Source organism: Chaetura pelagica, unplaced genomic scaffold, assembly GCF_000747805.2.
Source record: "Chaetura pelagica isolate M959 unplaced genomic scaffold, ChaPel_1.0 scaffold246, whole genome shotgun sequence".
Taxonomy (NCBI): Eukaryota; Metazoa; Chordata; class Aves; order Apodiformes; family Apodidae; genus Chaetura; species Chaetura pelagica.
Genome location: NW_009953647.1, coordinates 211,741 through 227,440, shown reverse-complemented (window position 1 = coordinate 227,440; position 15,700 = coordinate 211,741). Strand labels below are relative to the sequence as shown.

At 38.7% G+C, this 15,700-nt stretch overlaps 1 protein-coding gene across 1 annotated transcript in view; it reads right to left on the bottom strand.

Moving 5' to 3' along the window:
- Nucleotides 1-15,700, bottom strand: part of DNM3 (dynamin 3) — a gene marked incomplete at its 5' end in the record, with an annotated part of 135,180 nt that overhangs the window by 35,026 nt on the left and 84,454 nt on the right. Inside the window, 2 exons of the mRNA XM_009999865.1 lie at nucleotides 241-252; nucleotides 4,166-4,277. Coding sequence (XP_009998167.1) covers nucleotides 241-252; nucleotides 4,166-4,277 — 124 coding nt within the window. The remainder of the gene's footprint in view (nucleotides 1-240; nucleotides 253-4,165; nucleotides 4,278-15,700) is intronic.

Genomic DNA, 15,700 nt, shown 5'->3' with positions numbered 1-15,700 from the left:
GCCTTAAAAAAAACAACACTCAGCAACACTTAACACATCTCCTTCCCCAAAATTAAAACAAAGAACTCTGAATAGTTTTCTAGAAGATACTTTTGCACCCACATTTGTAATAGCAGTTTGCTGGTTGTTTTTTTTTAGAATGCAGGCAATAGTTGTGTGAACCAAAAGAGAAACCAATCTTCCTGATAAAATCCTTCAGACAGTGTAGAAAAGCATTTGGTAAAAGGACAAACAACTTACTCTGTTGTTCCCCTTTGCAGGATGCAGCAAGGAGGAAAGAGGGGGGGAAAAAGAAGTATTAGATAAATTTACTTTACATGCATTCAGTCTAACTCACACAGTTCTGGAAACAGCTCAAACCAAATGAGGAACTGACTCAAAGAACAGTCACTGAATCCACTAGTTACACAGCTTCCAGGGGATCACAGGACAAACACAAAGGATTCAAAATGTTCAACAAAGTTGTAAATTCACACTATTTTCCAAAATTTCCTCTCAACACAAACATTCTGATTCCACTTTTGTTTCTTTGAGTGTAAGTCAGGAGCAGCTCTTGGGAATTCAGTGGACACCAATGCAACGGAGAAAAAAATGAGGTCTGAAATAATCGAGGGATGGGATGGAAGCCAGAGGGATTTTTGTGCATTGGTAACACTGAACTTCAGTGCACAAAGCAACCCACTAAACATGTCTGCTTACCTTGCATGACAGCCCCTCCCTACGACATGCCAGTGAGTGGAAAGTTTCACGATCCAACGCTTTTTAAAAAGCAAATATTGAACTTTTAGATTAGTAATAAAAATAAAAAAGAGATGGGGAGAGAGGAAAAGGAATGGACAGTGTCAGGAAGGTAAATTTTGGAGAGCACATTACGACAAACATCTGTGCTACTATTTTTTTTTTAATTGTGAGTTTTGCCATGAGCTGGCATGAACAGTGTGTATTATACAGTGGGAAGTCAGCCAAGATAAACACCAGCCTACAGTTGAGAAATACAGTCTGGAAGGTTAGTCACAAAGTTTTAGTCATTTTTTCAAAAAAGGAGGTCTTTGGATGCATCAGTTGAGAAACCCAGCAGTAAAGTCAGCTGGTAGATGGATATCCCATTTCAAAGTGAACTGGCACCAGTGTGATTTATATCAAGCAAGCTGATTTGCACATGGGTTGGAAAAATAAAAACACTGATTCATTGCTATCTGGGTGGCTGTGAAAACCTCTGTCCTGACAAAAGCAAATCTCCTGGGGGAAGGAGGTGATTTGGCAAACTGCAGAAAAATTTGGGGGCTCACAGAGCAACAATGAGCGTGTTTAAAGATCATTAACAAGACAGTGAATATATGAATGTGACTGTGCATCCCCGTGTGCAGGGGGCCAGAGAAGGCAGGCAAAATGAAGGGAGGAAATGGAGAAATGGGATGATCTCTGGCCTTTAATTTGTAATATATTAATGAGATTTGTTTAGGCAAAAAAAGAATAATTAAATATCAACAACTTTGAACCTATCTTACAGGACTAAATCATTAATAGAGACTTCATATTAGTGGTAGTAAGTACTGAGTCTCATTACCATTGCAATCACACAATTTTAAGCAGCACTATTGAAAAACCAACAGAAAGATAAATATTCTCAGTTGAGAGATTTGCCCCTGGTGAGAATTCATAACAAATCTCTTAAATTCAGTGACAAATTCCTACTTTTCCTGCCACTGCAGAAGCAACCCAGCTAGGGGCAACTGTGTTGGATTTTATATATCAGCGTCCTTGTGTGCGAGCACAGAACTGTTAATGAAAGCACACAGCTTAGCTTTCAAATCCCAGGCTGTGCATGCTGCTCTGGCAGTTACAGAAAGCAGGCCAGTTTCACCACTCCAGTACTGCAGGTTTACAGCAGTGTTAGTCTGTTTTTCATTCCTAAGCAGCAATTTTTCTGCTCTTGGTGCCAACGCCTTGGACACTCAACGTTACCAGCTGCGACTCGCACATGAAAGAGCAAGCAGGTCAGTCAGGAAGGGGTGAGGGTACCTCTGTGCCTTCTTAACATTAGGATTGCAAAGCTGTGGGGAAGCTCTGATGCAAACATAAGCTGCTGCCATTTCCTGGCAGTCTCTCTTAACATAAAGACATGCTCTCTAAATCTTCAAAGGAGAATAAAAGACTGGTGGAGGTTGTCTCAAAAGCTATTTTATATTGTCTGAGGAAGGTGTGAAACTGAGGAGTATGCATAGGATATTAATGAAATGCTGCTGAATTTTATTGAAGTTCCACCAGAGCTTCTAAGGTACCCTGGGCCTTGGAGCTTCAGCTTTGCAAAATTCAAACTTTTAACACCATACTTGCAGTCCATATTTGGACCTCTAGTCTGATAGGAACAAAGTGCTTTGCAAGACTAGAGTAGCATCAAGTATCATTCCTAAACAGCTTGATACACTACTGGGTGAATTTCAAGCTGCAGGAATTTGGGACAATAATATTAACTCTTTTGGTAATGCAAAGGTAATTGCAGCTCAAAGAACTGAATTTTTACTCCTTTCTAATTTTGTCTTTCAAGGAAGTCTCTCATCTTGTGCCTATGACTCCCTTGACAGACTAACTTTAAACAAAAAGAAGAACTCTTTGTAAACATATTTTAAACACAAAATATTTTTATGGGGAAGAGAGAGACAGGGAGACAGAGAAGAAATTTAGCAATCCAACTAGACTGTCTTGTTTAAAGATAAAGTACCAGATATATGAATACAGTAAACAGAATGCAAGGTTAAACCAGAGGCAGAAACATGCTCTTTGACATAATTATTAAAACCTGAGCAAGAAAACAACACAATACACTATTTTGATCCCAGTAATGAGATAAACACTTGAAACTAATAACTGTAAAATTAATTCTGATGGTATTAGGTACAAACTGATTTAGTGGGGACAGAAAACATACAGAAGAGCCAATAAAATTGAATTAAAAAAAAAAACAACACTAAAGTCTCACATATCTGGTAAATCTCCTGCTAAATTAATATTTGACCTATTTTTAAAAATCATTGTCGTCACCACTGTTTATTCCTACAATAACTGGGGAATCCAGAAGCTCAAGGATTGTCTGATTTATTTTTTGAGGGTAGCCTTGAAACTTGGTATGAAAAGAGGAAGCTAAGGCTTGTTTGTGTGCATAAATAGCAACCAGAGGAGATGCACACAGAATTGTACTGGAAGCCATGCAGGTATTACAAATATAAGGCAAATATGAGAAAGAGAAAGATGAAGAAAAGAGAAGACAGCACCAGACCCTGGACTCAAGGGATGTGGCCTTCCCACAGAAAACAAGCAGGAAAATGAACAAGTTCCATCAAAATCAAAGCAGCATTTCTCAGAACAGATCTTCCACTGAAGGAATCTAGTGGACCAACAGACTTACTGAAGAAAAGGAGAGCCATGCATGAGAGGGACTTTCAAAAGCTCAAATGACAGGTATTTTTTCTGAAGTTAGCCTTCTCTCTGGATACATCCCCTTAAACCTTCACTCAACATTAAATATCAAAATAACAAAGAACTGAAAATATGAAATGATAGTTGGGCATATTCTGTTCCCCAACTTCGTCTTTTCTGTTAAATTATATAGAGTCTTTTTTACTATATGTTGCTCAATTTGCTTTACATGATGATTTTCTAAGTAAAACTGCCTTTGGAAAGGTTTAGCATGTGTTTCACACACAAAAAAACACACAGTGAATCTGTAAAATAAATATACATGATTGCCTAGAATGCTTCTGCCAGTTCTGTAATGCAGAGCTGGAGGGAATAAACTCTTCAAAGCACATCTTTACCTTCGAAGACATTAACAGAAACAATGAAACACAGGAAATTCCAAATTGCTCAACACTTTTACTACACAGATCCAATGGAAACCATTTTGGAATATTTGGTTTGAGTTGGAAGGTTTTTGTGTGTTTTTGTTGGGTTTTTGTTTCTGTTTAATATTGAGGTTTGCCACACAAATTGATCTTAAAATACTTCAATATTTTCAGTATTTCAAAATTACCACAGAGGAGTACAATGAAAAGGCTGTAGATATCTCGAGATATCTACAAATCATCATGTTTTCCCAGGTGATACAATTCTTTTTTCTGACTCAAACAGAGCAGCTACTGGAAAACTAGAGAGCTGTTTAACTTACTGAGGATTTATCAGGATAGACACCGGCTCGTAGCAGAGATGCCTTCCAGCTATCCACCTCCTCCTGGGAGTCACAGGCTAGCTCAAGGAAACGGTAATCCTTGTAAACGTTCCTAGAAGAAAGAGCACTACATTGTAAAACTAGCATTTTACTACTCTGTATCATGCATACAGCATTTAAATTAAAAATTCTTTGGGATCAGAAATGACTTGGTAATCATTTTGGACATGAGAGTTTATAGGACAGGTACTTGCTTAATAATTACACGGAGTACTTAAAAATATCTTATGATTCTACAGCATAGGTCTGGAAATAAGAATCATCTGAAAGCACCATGAAACCACTTAAAATCAATTTTCCAGCTTTTGACAAAATGGAGCACTTTAAGGAAAACAAGTCTTGTTGTAATGCAGAGGACAAGTATGTAAGACACACCAACAAAAGCACACATCTTGTGATTGATTGCTGCTGTCACTAATAAATATAAAAATAATTAATTATGCATTTTTTTCCAAGGCAAGCCCTCTCAGTGCTTTATCTACCTGCTTTAGCTTTCAGATATCATCAGTAAGTGGGGAAAGAAAACTATGATAATCAAGTATTTTAAACAAACCAGCCAAATCTCTTATGTTTGCCATCACAGCAAGAAAACTGGGACATGTTTAAATAAGATGGCTTGCAGGTAATTCATGTAATTAGATGAATATAGGGAATCACTAATGAAAGAACAGAGAAAGGAGGAAAAATACGTAATATGTAGGAAGGTGGTACTTGTAAATTCCCCAATAAATAGCGCAGATTTTCCCCTTATGGTTTAGCCATTAGTTTCCAAATTAGAATTCTATACACAGACCAGGTCGCTGTAAATTTGTCAGCCAACAATCTTTTTAGGAAAGGCCACAAGCTTAGCTAACAAAGGTTAGAAAACCACATTTTGTGAGATCTTAACAGCTGCACAAGGATCAGTCTTCCATCACAAACAGGCTGTTTTCTTTCCTTAGGAAGCTGCAGAGAAGGGGGAGTAGGGTGGAGATAGGGGTTGATTACTTCACTTTGAAAGACAGCAGTGACAATGTGTTCTTCAGCTTCATTATGCAACTACAGAGGTGATTTCTACCCCATATTTTGAGAAAATCAATTTGACTACACTATAGTACCAGGAAATTATTATTATCACTGCCTAGATAAATTGCTTTAGCATACAGGGACTGGTGGGATTTCACTGTCATACTGCTTGAATGCAACCAACCTGTTTTAATTCCCACTCACAGAAGCATTTCTAGCTTAACCAACAATGGCATAAGACAGCTCCTTGCCTTGCTCTTTAGGGACAGTCTCAGGAAACAGACAGACAAAAAACAGGTAGAAAAATTATAATTGAACATTAAATGTTCTTCCCTGAGCATGAAGCAGCCATGCCACTTAATCAGAGGAGCATGCATTCGATTGCATTCACTGCAAAGAATAAAGGACACACTCAGACTTCCGTATATGTTGGTGACAGAATTCTCACCAATTTCAAGGGCTAGACCTGAGCAGCCAGGCAGGTGTGCTCAGCACCAGCCTTGCTCTCCTTGCAAGCACCCAGATCAGAGATGCTGCTGTACTGTACTGTGCTTCAGTACCACTCAGGGCAGCACAACTTCACTTCCTTCACACAGAAACCAGCCCGCAAAGTGACAAAGACACTAAAGGGTCAGGTCCCACAGCTTAGGCAAAGCCTCTGACAGTAGAAATTTTTAAAAGCTCTATTATTCTTTTTTATTAGAAATTTAAAATTAAACCTTTTTCTTCCCTGACTCCTGATGTACTAAGCCTGCCTTAAGGTAAATAATAGCCAGGATGACCTCCTTAGATGCTGCTATGTTAAACTGATGACAAAACATTTTAATTTTATTCCATCTGCCATATTGTGGAACTCCAAGTCAATATTTACTGAACAAAACAAAGAACTGAATAAAAATAAAAAGAGAAGCAAAAGGAAATTGCCAGGAAAATTAAAAAGGTTTTAATTTATTGTTAGGAGAAACTTTTATTGAGATAAGTTTTTTGGCTAAGTTAACTAAGCAGCTATAACTTTGAAGAAATAGGAAGCTGAATGGTAAATGGCTACTCACAAAAAAAGATGACTAAAAATAACAATAGAGCAAATAAAGGCTGTAAAACACAGTGACAGAAAACTTCCAAAAATACTTATCTCCAAGAGCAAAATAACATGACACCAGCTTGTGAAAACATTTTTTCAGCACTGTCATGTTATATATTCAACTTTTTTGGCATTTTGTAACTTCCTACATCAAGTATAGCTGTAGAAGAAGGGATTTTAGCCAACGGCATTGAACAGATGGGAGCTGGCAGTCCTGCATTCTTGTCTCCGTATCAGGTCTTTTCCTAGGTCTAGGGACATCTTATGGCCAAAATGTCTCCAGCTCTCCAAGGCCCTTCTTACTGTAGTATCTGAGAGCACTACCATTTTAGAGTAGCCAATTCTTCACTATTCTCTCCCCCACCCTGGCAAAAGACATAAGTGAGGAACAGAAGAGCACACACACTGAGCCAGAACTCACAAGAGCCTTACAGCAGGACAGGTAAATGGATGCTTGCCTCCAGATTGGTTTCCTTGCTACTAGACTCCCTTTGCCTTTCTTTCTTCCAGAAAGGCTGACAGGCACAAAAACTTTTTTGAAGGAAAAAAAGCCATAGTAACTTCTGAACAGAGTGTGTCCTTTTTCTGTTACTAGTGGAATCTTACAAAAACACATTGACATGTTTTACTCATTAGGAATCCACTGGCGTCTCATGGAAAGCCGTAGAAACGTTCTTGAAAACAATTCAGATTTTCTGTTTTGTTCTCTACCATGTTTTAAAATCACAGAAGATATCAACACAGTAACAGTTACTACTCAGTCCTCACCTACTTACTCCATATGGAGTACAGTGAGACCATGTCATCTCTATAGCAGCTAAATGGGATGTTATACATCAAAGAGAAGGATATAACACAGGATACCAAGAAGTGAAAAGATCAACTCTCAATAGTACAAATATTGTTGATATTCAGGCATCTTTAAATCTAAGGAACTGTAGAAACAAAACAGACACAATGCCTAGAAGCACAATTTGTGTGCAACATATTCCTTGAATATGCAGCATTTTAAAATGTGAACACATAAACAGGGAAACTGTGAACAAAGCTATATGCATATGCCACATCTACCAATGCTGCTTCCTCCTGTAGAGCCTCATTGCTGTAATTTAATATCCTGCACAGTACATGAAAATACAGCCATAGTGACACTAACAGATATTAGTATAATACTGCTTTTTTTCCAAAGTGAAAAATACAAAAGGTTACCATTTGTAGTCTGCAGATTTTATTACACTCTAGACAGATAAACCTTGAGAACTGTATTCCAGAAAAAGCACAACAGGACTAAAAGCATAATTTGCAATTCCAGAATGGTTCCATATACCTTCTCTAGGCCAGGTCCATTACTTGAAAGTCCAGCAGATACCCAGCTGTAACTTTGCTTACCCAACAATTTCTCCACTTTCTTATTACTTTTGTTTGCAGCATACTGGATTCCTTTCCCCCATATATTTCAAATTGAACTTCCTAACACAAAAATTATCTTTACATTGTCCATAGGTATTTCTTTAAGCCCTCCTATCACAGAACGCTCCTAACATGAAAATGCAGGAATGGAATGAAGTTTGTCAAACTGTACAAAAGGAAACTGAGAAGTGCCAGATAAGTTTGAAGAAACCTCAACTGTGAGTTACTGAGATTCCTGTCCCACTAGTCCTGAAGCCAGGGCTGTCAATATCATAGGTTCATTAAAGTTGGAAGGGACCTTAAAGATCATCAAGTTCCAAGCCCCCTGCCATGAGCAGGGAACCACCAGATCAGGTTGCACAAAACCTCATCCAGCCTGGCTTCAAAAACCTCCAGGGATGGGGCATCAACAATCCCCCTGGGCAACCCATTCCAGTTCCTTATCACCCTTATAGTGAAGAATCTCTTCCTAATATCTAACCTAAATCTCCTCTCTCTCAGTTTAAAACCATTACCCCTTGTCCTATCACTATCTTCTCTGATGAAAAGCCCCTCCCCAGCTTTCCTGTAGGCCCCTTTCAAGTGTTGGAATGTGCTACAAAGTCTCCTTGGAGCCTTCTCTTCTCTGGGCTGAACAGCCCCAGCTCTCTCAGCCTGTCTTCATAGCAGAGGTGCTCCAGTCCTTTGATCATCTTGGTGATCCAACAGGTCTATATTTTCCTTGTGCTGAAGGCATGAGAACTGTACACAGTATTCCAGGTGGGGTCTCACCAGAGCAGAGGGGCAGAATCACCTCTCTGTCCCTGCAATATAGCACAGTGAAGGTTTGATTGCCTATAAACCAGAAGAACTATGCAATTCAGGACCAACAGGTGAATAACACTCAGCTGAAAATTACAAATAAAGATCTTTAAAAGCCATAGTAACTTCTGAACAGAGTGTGTCCTTTTTCTGTTACTAGTGGAATCTTACAAAAACACATTGACATGTTTTACTCATTAGGAATCCACTGGCGTCTCATGGAAAGCCGTAGAAACGTTCTTGAAAACAATTCAGATTTTCTGTTTTGTTCTCTACCATGTTTTAAAATCACAGAAGATATCAACACAGTAACAGTTACTACTCAGTCCTCACCTACTTACTCCATATGGAGTACAGTGAGACCATGTCATCTCTATAGCAGCTAAATGGGATGTTATACATCAAAGAGAAGGATATAACACAGGATACCAAGAAGTGAAAAGATCAACTCTCAATAGTACAAATATTGTTGATATTCAGGCATCTTTAAATCTAAGGAACTGTAGAAACAAAACAGACACAATGCCTAGAAGCACAATTTGTGTGCAACATATTCCTTGAATATGCAGCATTTTAAAATGTGAACACATAAACAGGGAAACTGTGAACAAAGCTATATGCATATGCCACATCTACCAATGCTGCTTCCTCCTGTAGAGCCTCATTGCTGTAATTTAATATCCTGCACAGTACATGAAAATACAGCCATAGTGACACTAACAGATATTAGTATAATACTGCTTTTTTTCCAAAGTGAAAAATACAAAAGGTTACCATTTGTAGTCTGCAGATTTTATTACACTCTAGACAGATAAACCTTGAGAACTGTATTCCAGAAAAAGCACAACAGGACTAAAAGCATAATTTGCAATTCCAGAATGGTTCCATATACCTTCTCTAGGCCAGGTCCATTACTTGAAAGTCCAGCAGATACCCAGCTGTAACTTTGCTTACCCAACAATTTCTCCACTTTCTTATTACTCTTGTTTGCAGCATACTGGATTCCTTTCCCCCATATATTTCAAATTGAACTTCCTAACACAAAAATTATCTTTACATTGTCCATAGGTATTTCTTTAAGCCCTCCTATCACAGAACGCTCCTAACATGAAAATGCAGGAATGGAATGAAGTTTGTCAAACTGTACAAAAGGAAACTGAGAAGTGCCAGATAAGTTTGAAGAAACCTCAACTGTGAGTTACTGAGATTCCTGTCCCACTAGTCCTGAAGCCAGGGCTGTCAATATCATAGGTTCATTAAAGTTGGAAGGGACCTTAAAGATCATCAAGTTCCAAGCCCCCTGCCATGAGCAGGGAACCACCAGATCAGGTTGCACAAAACCTCATCCAGCCTGGCTTCAAAAACCTCCAGGGATGGGGCATCAACAATCCCCCTGGGCAACCCATTCCAGTTCCTTATCACCCTTATAGTGAAGAATCTCTTCCTAATATCTAACCTAAATCTCCTCTCTCTCAGTTTAAAACCATTACCCCTTGTCCTATCACTATCTTCTCTGATGAAAAGCCCCTCCCCAGCTTTCCTGTAGGCCCCTTTCAAGTGTTGGAATGTGCTACAAAGTCTCCTTGGAGCCTTCTCTTCTCTGGGCTGAACAGCCCCAGCTCTCTCAGCCTGTCTTCATAGCAGAGGTGCTCCAGTCCTTTGATCATCTTGGTGATCCAACAGGTCTATATTTTCCTTGTGCTGAAGGCATGAGAACTGTACACAGTATTCCAGGTGGGGTCTCACCAGAGCAGAGGGGCAGAATCACCTCTCTGTCCCTGCAATATAGCACAGTGAAGGTTTGATTGCCTATAAACCAGAAGAACTATGCAATTCAGGACCAACAGGTGAATAACACTCAGCTGAAAATTACAAATAAAGATCTTTCTAGTTGCCTGCTACAGTAGAGGCAATACCAGCAGATTTCCCTCTACAGTGATTGTACATCAAACCTGCTGGCTATCTGAGCAAACTCAACTGTTAGACCCCAAGATGTACATCTCTTGCAATTTCTTAATACTAAGATAATGTTAAATATTTATGTCCAACAAACCTGTAAAGATTCTAAGGGCATCCTCTATAGACACATTACAAACCCAGCTGGTATCTGTGCACATCTATTTAATGCATATCCACATATTAACCATCTGCACAGACAGCTTTTAGACTGAATTGGATCTGGAACATGTCAGTAGACAAAGCTGTACTGAATATGCATGCAAATTTTTTGTAGAGAGAAAATACAAACCAAGATTAAATGAAGATGCATTTATTCCTGCCAATATGGGAGGAGGCAGAACAGTAATTACACAGCAAGAATATTAGTGACATTTTTAGAATTGTGCCTATAAGCCACTTTAATCCTCCAAAGAACATAAAACCACACTTAATTTCAGTAGTTGCCCTGAAACAAGTGAAGCTACTCACTGACTGAAAGACAACTGTGCTTATAATCTCAAGCGATTTTCAGAATCCAGAGGCTCCTAATATACATACATAATTGGGAAAGATAATCTTGGATGAAACTCTACTGTATGTTCTCTACTTATTTAACCTGCAACTTCACTGTATACACTCTCCAACCATAGTCTTAGTCTCCCATTTTAGACACCTGTCGTTCCACAATGACCTGTTTACTATGTGCACTATTTTTCACATAAGAAAGCTCTATTAGAAGCTCCACAAACCATATATTTTAAAGAAACAAATATTACCATCTGCTCTGAGTTAACAGCAATTACTAACATTTTCTATCAGGACATGACATTTCAGAGCAGTCCAACATGAATGCTAATTAAAATTAATTACACATGTCTCTGAAGATTTTTCTTTCTTAATATCCAGAAAAGCCAATAAGATGATCTCTGGGACAATGTCATGAAATAGCAGCTGGGAATTTTACCATCTAACACATATAAGTGGTCTCCCAGCACTGTAAGGATCTTTCTGAGTTCACACACACAAATACACAATTTTAAGGTGAAAATGAACAGAAGATACACTGATCTGTATATAGCCAAGCCTGGACAATGAAGTATCAAGACTTCTAGATGCATCCAGAGAAGAAATGCAGCCAAAAGTAACATTATATAGGCCAAAATCTGCAGTAGTAACAGTAACTGGTACTAAAATATTCCATAACTCCTTGGAGAAGAAGGTTTGATCCTTTTCCTGGTGAGGGATAGCAGCCTGTTTTGGAACCTGCCTTGGGGCCACACAGACACAAAAGCTGCTCACAGCTGTCAGCCCCTCATGGCTGTGGAGGGAGCACAGCTCCTGCTCCAGCCCTGGGCTTCTCTGGGTGGGGCAGTGGGACCCAGATCTTGCTGGTAACAAGGTTGGTGTCACTAACATTCCAGATCACACACAATCACGTAGAGAATTTTCTTCAAGTACGGTGTAAGTGTCATACTTAAGGTTTGGGTTTAGCACTGCTGTTTGCTTTCACAGAGAACCCCTTTTTGCTTCAGTTTTAAACCTCAATACCCACATGATCTATCCACCACACTATGTTTTGTTTTTCATACAAGGAATTATTGTCAATAATGAGAAAATGAAAATAGTCCAGGAAAAAAACAAAGTTTGTTGGGTTTGTTGTTTGTTTGGGGTTTTTTTGTGGGGGGTTGTGAGTTTCTTTGTTTTGTTTTAATTTTTTATTTTTTTTTTATGGAATGGACTCCAGGGATAAAGGCTAATTATTCCTTAAGGTTGTATATTTGTCCTCCTCTTAAATATTGTACTCACCAGCATCTTAGAAGTTTATTTATAAACATTAGCAGCTTTTTTTTTTTCTGGATTAAATTTGTGGGGTTTTAAAATTAAATAGATTCTCATTCTTCCACTTCTAACACAGCTCTAAACAACTTACAGTCCAGCTCTTCCTGAGGCTTAGCTTTCTGAGTGATTCAAAACCAGTAACTAAACATACATCTCATCTTAGGCTTTCTCCTTTAGCCTGGCTTTAATCCAACACCTCCTCTGACCCGGTCTCCTTTCACTAGTTCCCTTTATTTTGGCTTCTGCCCAATTTCCCTTATATATGTATAGTAGTTAACCAATTGCTGTCCATAATAAGAAATTCCGTACTTAAAGCATTTGGAGTTCCAGGTAAGACTTGTGCTTCATCCCCTTCTAGAGCAAAACTCAACCAACAACATGTACCCCAAATAAATACTGTTACCCCTTTCACTTAGCAGATATGGAGAGTTTTCCTGGGTCCTACCAGACAACATAATTTCTTGTGCAAGATGATTTCTGACAGTCAGAGTGTACTCAGGAGTCAGTAGCTAACATTTAGCTTCTGGCAGTTTGATTTGCAGTCCTATTGTGTGCCCTCAAAACTTCCTTTTGATCACTCTCATCTTGAGATTCATCTGTTTCTCAGATGAAGGATCTGTTTCTACAATGAGTCTGCCCCAGACAGTCAGCTCTCACACAGGGATGGTAGGTTCTGTCACACTGCTTCATGATTATTGAGGAGCATTTAGCTCTCAGGAACCTACTCTTGTGAAGGCAAACAAGATTTTTGAATACATTCCTCACATCCTTCTACCAAGGATACAGGATATTTTACCTCACAGAAGTGAGGAAAGCAACACTATTACTCAGTTTCATCTGGATCCTGGTTGGGCAGGAAAATAAAAGACAGGGAGACTTGGTGGGATCTTCCTCTGCAAGAAAGGGAGAATTGCACACACTGGCTCTGCTTCCTTGGGTCCAGGGAGAGGAATGAGTCTGAAGAGGAACAGAACTTCCTGCATAAGAAAGAATATTGAGGGAATTTTCACTGTCTAACTCATCGTACAGTTACTACTGCCAGTATTGACATGAAAGGCCTGAAAATCCACCAACTCAACAAACACTTCAGCCTACTACCATTTTATAACCCCCAAAATCTTTATGGAGTAGAATTTATTCTCTCACAAAAGAGAAATAATTTATCTCTCCAGTTGTGGCATCCTCAGCATCCCTGGGCAACCAGGGTAATGTGGCACTGGAACAGGTTGTCCAGAGAAATTGTAGATGCTCCCACCCTGGAAGTGTCCAAGGCCAGGCTGAATGGGGCTTGGAGAAACCTGGTCTAGTGGGAGATGTCCCTGTCCATGCAGGACAGTTGGAACTAGATGATCTTTCAGATCCCTTTCAACCCAAACCATTCTATAGTTCTCTGACTTGGAGAAGAAGAAGAAAGGAAGCTTTTTCTCTGCTTATAGCAAAAAAAAGAGAAGATAAACTTTCTCGGAGGGGTATAATTTTTTTTCCTTTTCTTGAACTCTGCACAAGAGTCTTACACATTCATCAATCACAGGTTAATCTACTGTATGCAATCACAGCAACCATTTCTCCTCCATTCTTAGCTCTTCCCAAGAAGGACAATCAGCAGCTACATCTACACAACTTCCCACTATGTTCTACAGCAGCATGGCAAACATTAGGCTTTTTCCTACAGTATAATTATTTTCAAATACTTTTAATATATTTGATCTCTTTTCCAGCCTAAAAGGCATGCCAGCAGTTCACCGTGGAGAAGAATGGCAAACACAAAATAGCACACACTTTCTTGACAGATTTAGGTTTAGAAACCTACTGCTTGACCTTACAGCTCAACTTCAGTTTCTTTAAGGTAAACTCATGCTCCAAAAATGATCCAGGAGTCAAAGGGCACTCATTCTAATATACTTTGATTTAATATCTAGCATTGCTATTGTAAGTAAACCAGAGGAGTCTCTAAAGATCTTCTATTGTGTGTATAAATTAAGTAGATGGCCCACTCTAAAACTTTAAAGACATTATTTAGTTTGCTGAAACTCAACCCCCAATCATTAAGCAACACTGTATCTATTTCACACCAAGAGTTGTCCCCTTTGTGTGTGTCTTATCTAATTTTAATTAGAAAATAACAGGAAAATAATTCAATCATTTCACAATGCAGCCTTTTCATAAACATACAATTATGTTCATTTCATGAGAATTTATCTTCACTGTGAAATCAATCGTCACAGTCTCCATTTACTATACATTACTGAGTCACATTTGATTCCTGTCAGAGCACTGTTGACTTCTGCAGTAAATCAAAATGACAGTCACTGCTAGTTTCCTTCTGCATCTATCCCCAAGCTTCAGCTAACTCAAGATGTTTTTTTCTTCTATGCACTGAAATGAGGGTTTTCCTGGTAACTATATTTCAGAACTGGAAAGGTTTTCATAAATGGAAAAAATGCAGTGCATAATCCAGGAAACTATTGAAATGTACAGTATCAGAAACATATGGCTGCAGCAAATAACTATGCAGTGAGGGGCTGGGAATGAAAAAGTGAACAAACTTATTAAAATTTTTCTCCTAAAGGGATTTTGTTTGAAAATTAAAATACTTTAGTTGAACAACAAGAAAGTTTGTATCGTTGATTTTTTAAAAATGCTGCAGAATAAGGGGGGGGGGGGGGACAGGAAAAAAGAGATACAGGATAATCTCCATACTATCATGGAAGCTGGAACAGATGATTTTGCCTTTGTTCTTTAATGATCTACATCTTAAATAGTAAAATGGTTCCATAACCAGAAGGCTCAGTGGGCAAACTCAGAAAGAGAAAGCTGTTTTCTTCCTCAATGGCTAAGGTTTTTTTTTAATAAAAGAAAACCAAATACCATCTCCTCCCCTCAGGTAACCAGAAACTAAATTAATCTTTACATTAATTTTGAAAAGCAAGCCACATTCACAAATACACTGTGTTCAGAAACCAGAAATCAATGGATTAGCATGAAGTAAAGCAACAATTAGATTGCTTATTTCAACAGACCTTTACTGATTCTCTGTTCCCATTTCCCTAAGAATCTGGGTCAGGGAACACAGTTCCCAGTTTAGGACCAGATCACTTTACTCAAGCCCCCGTATCCCTGCTTCTGCTGACACAATCTCTGAATTTAGCAGACAGCAGAAAGTGATGCCAATTTGACCCATTTGTGCCAGCAGGCAGATTTTTAGAAATACCAAAAATCAGCTGGTTTATAGGAAAAAGAGGGATTGCTGTTGTAATTCAGATTCAATGCATATTTCTTCAGGAACCAGTTCTGTCTTCTTTTAAGCTGGAAGATTTTCTTCATAAAGTTATTTTGTCATCTTAACACCATGCTGTCATGTCTTAACGTGCCCATCTAGATGGAGGGATGTTTTTAGAGCA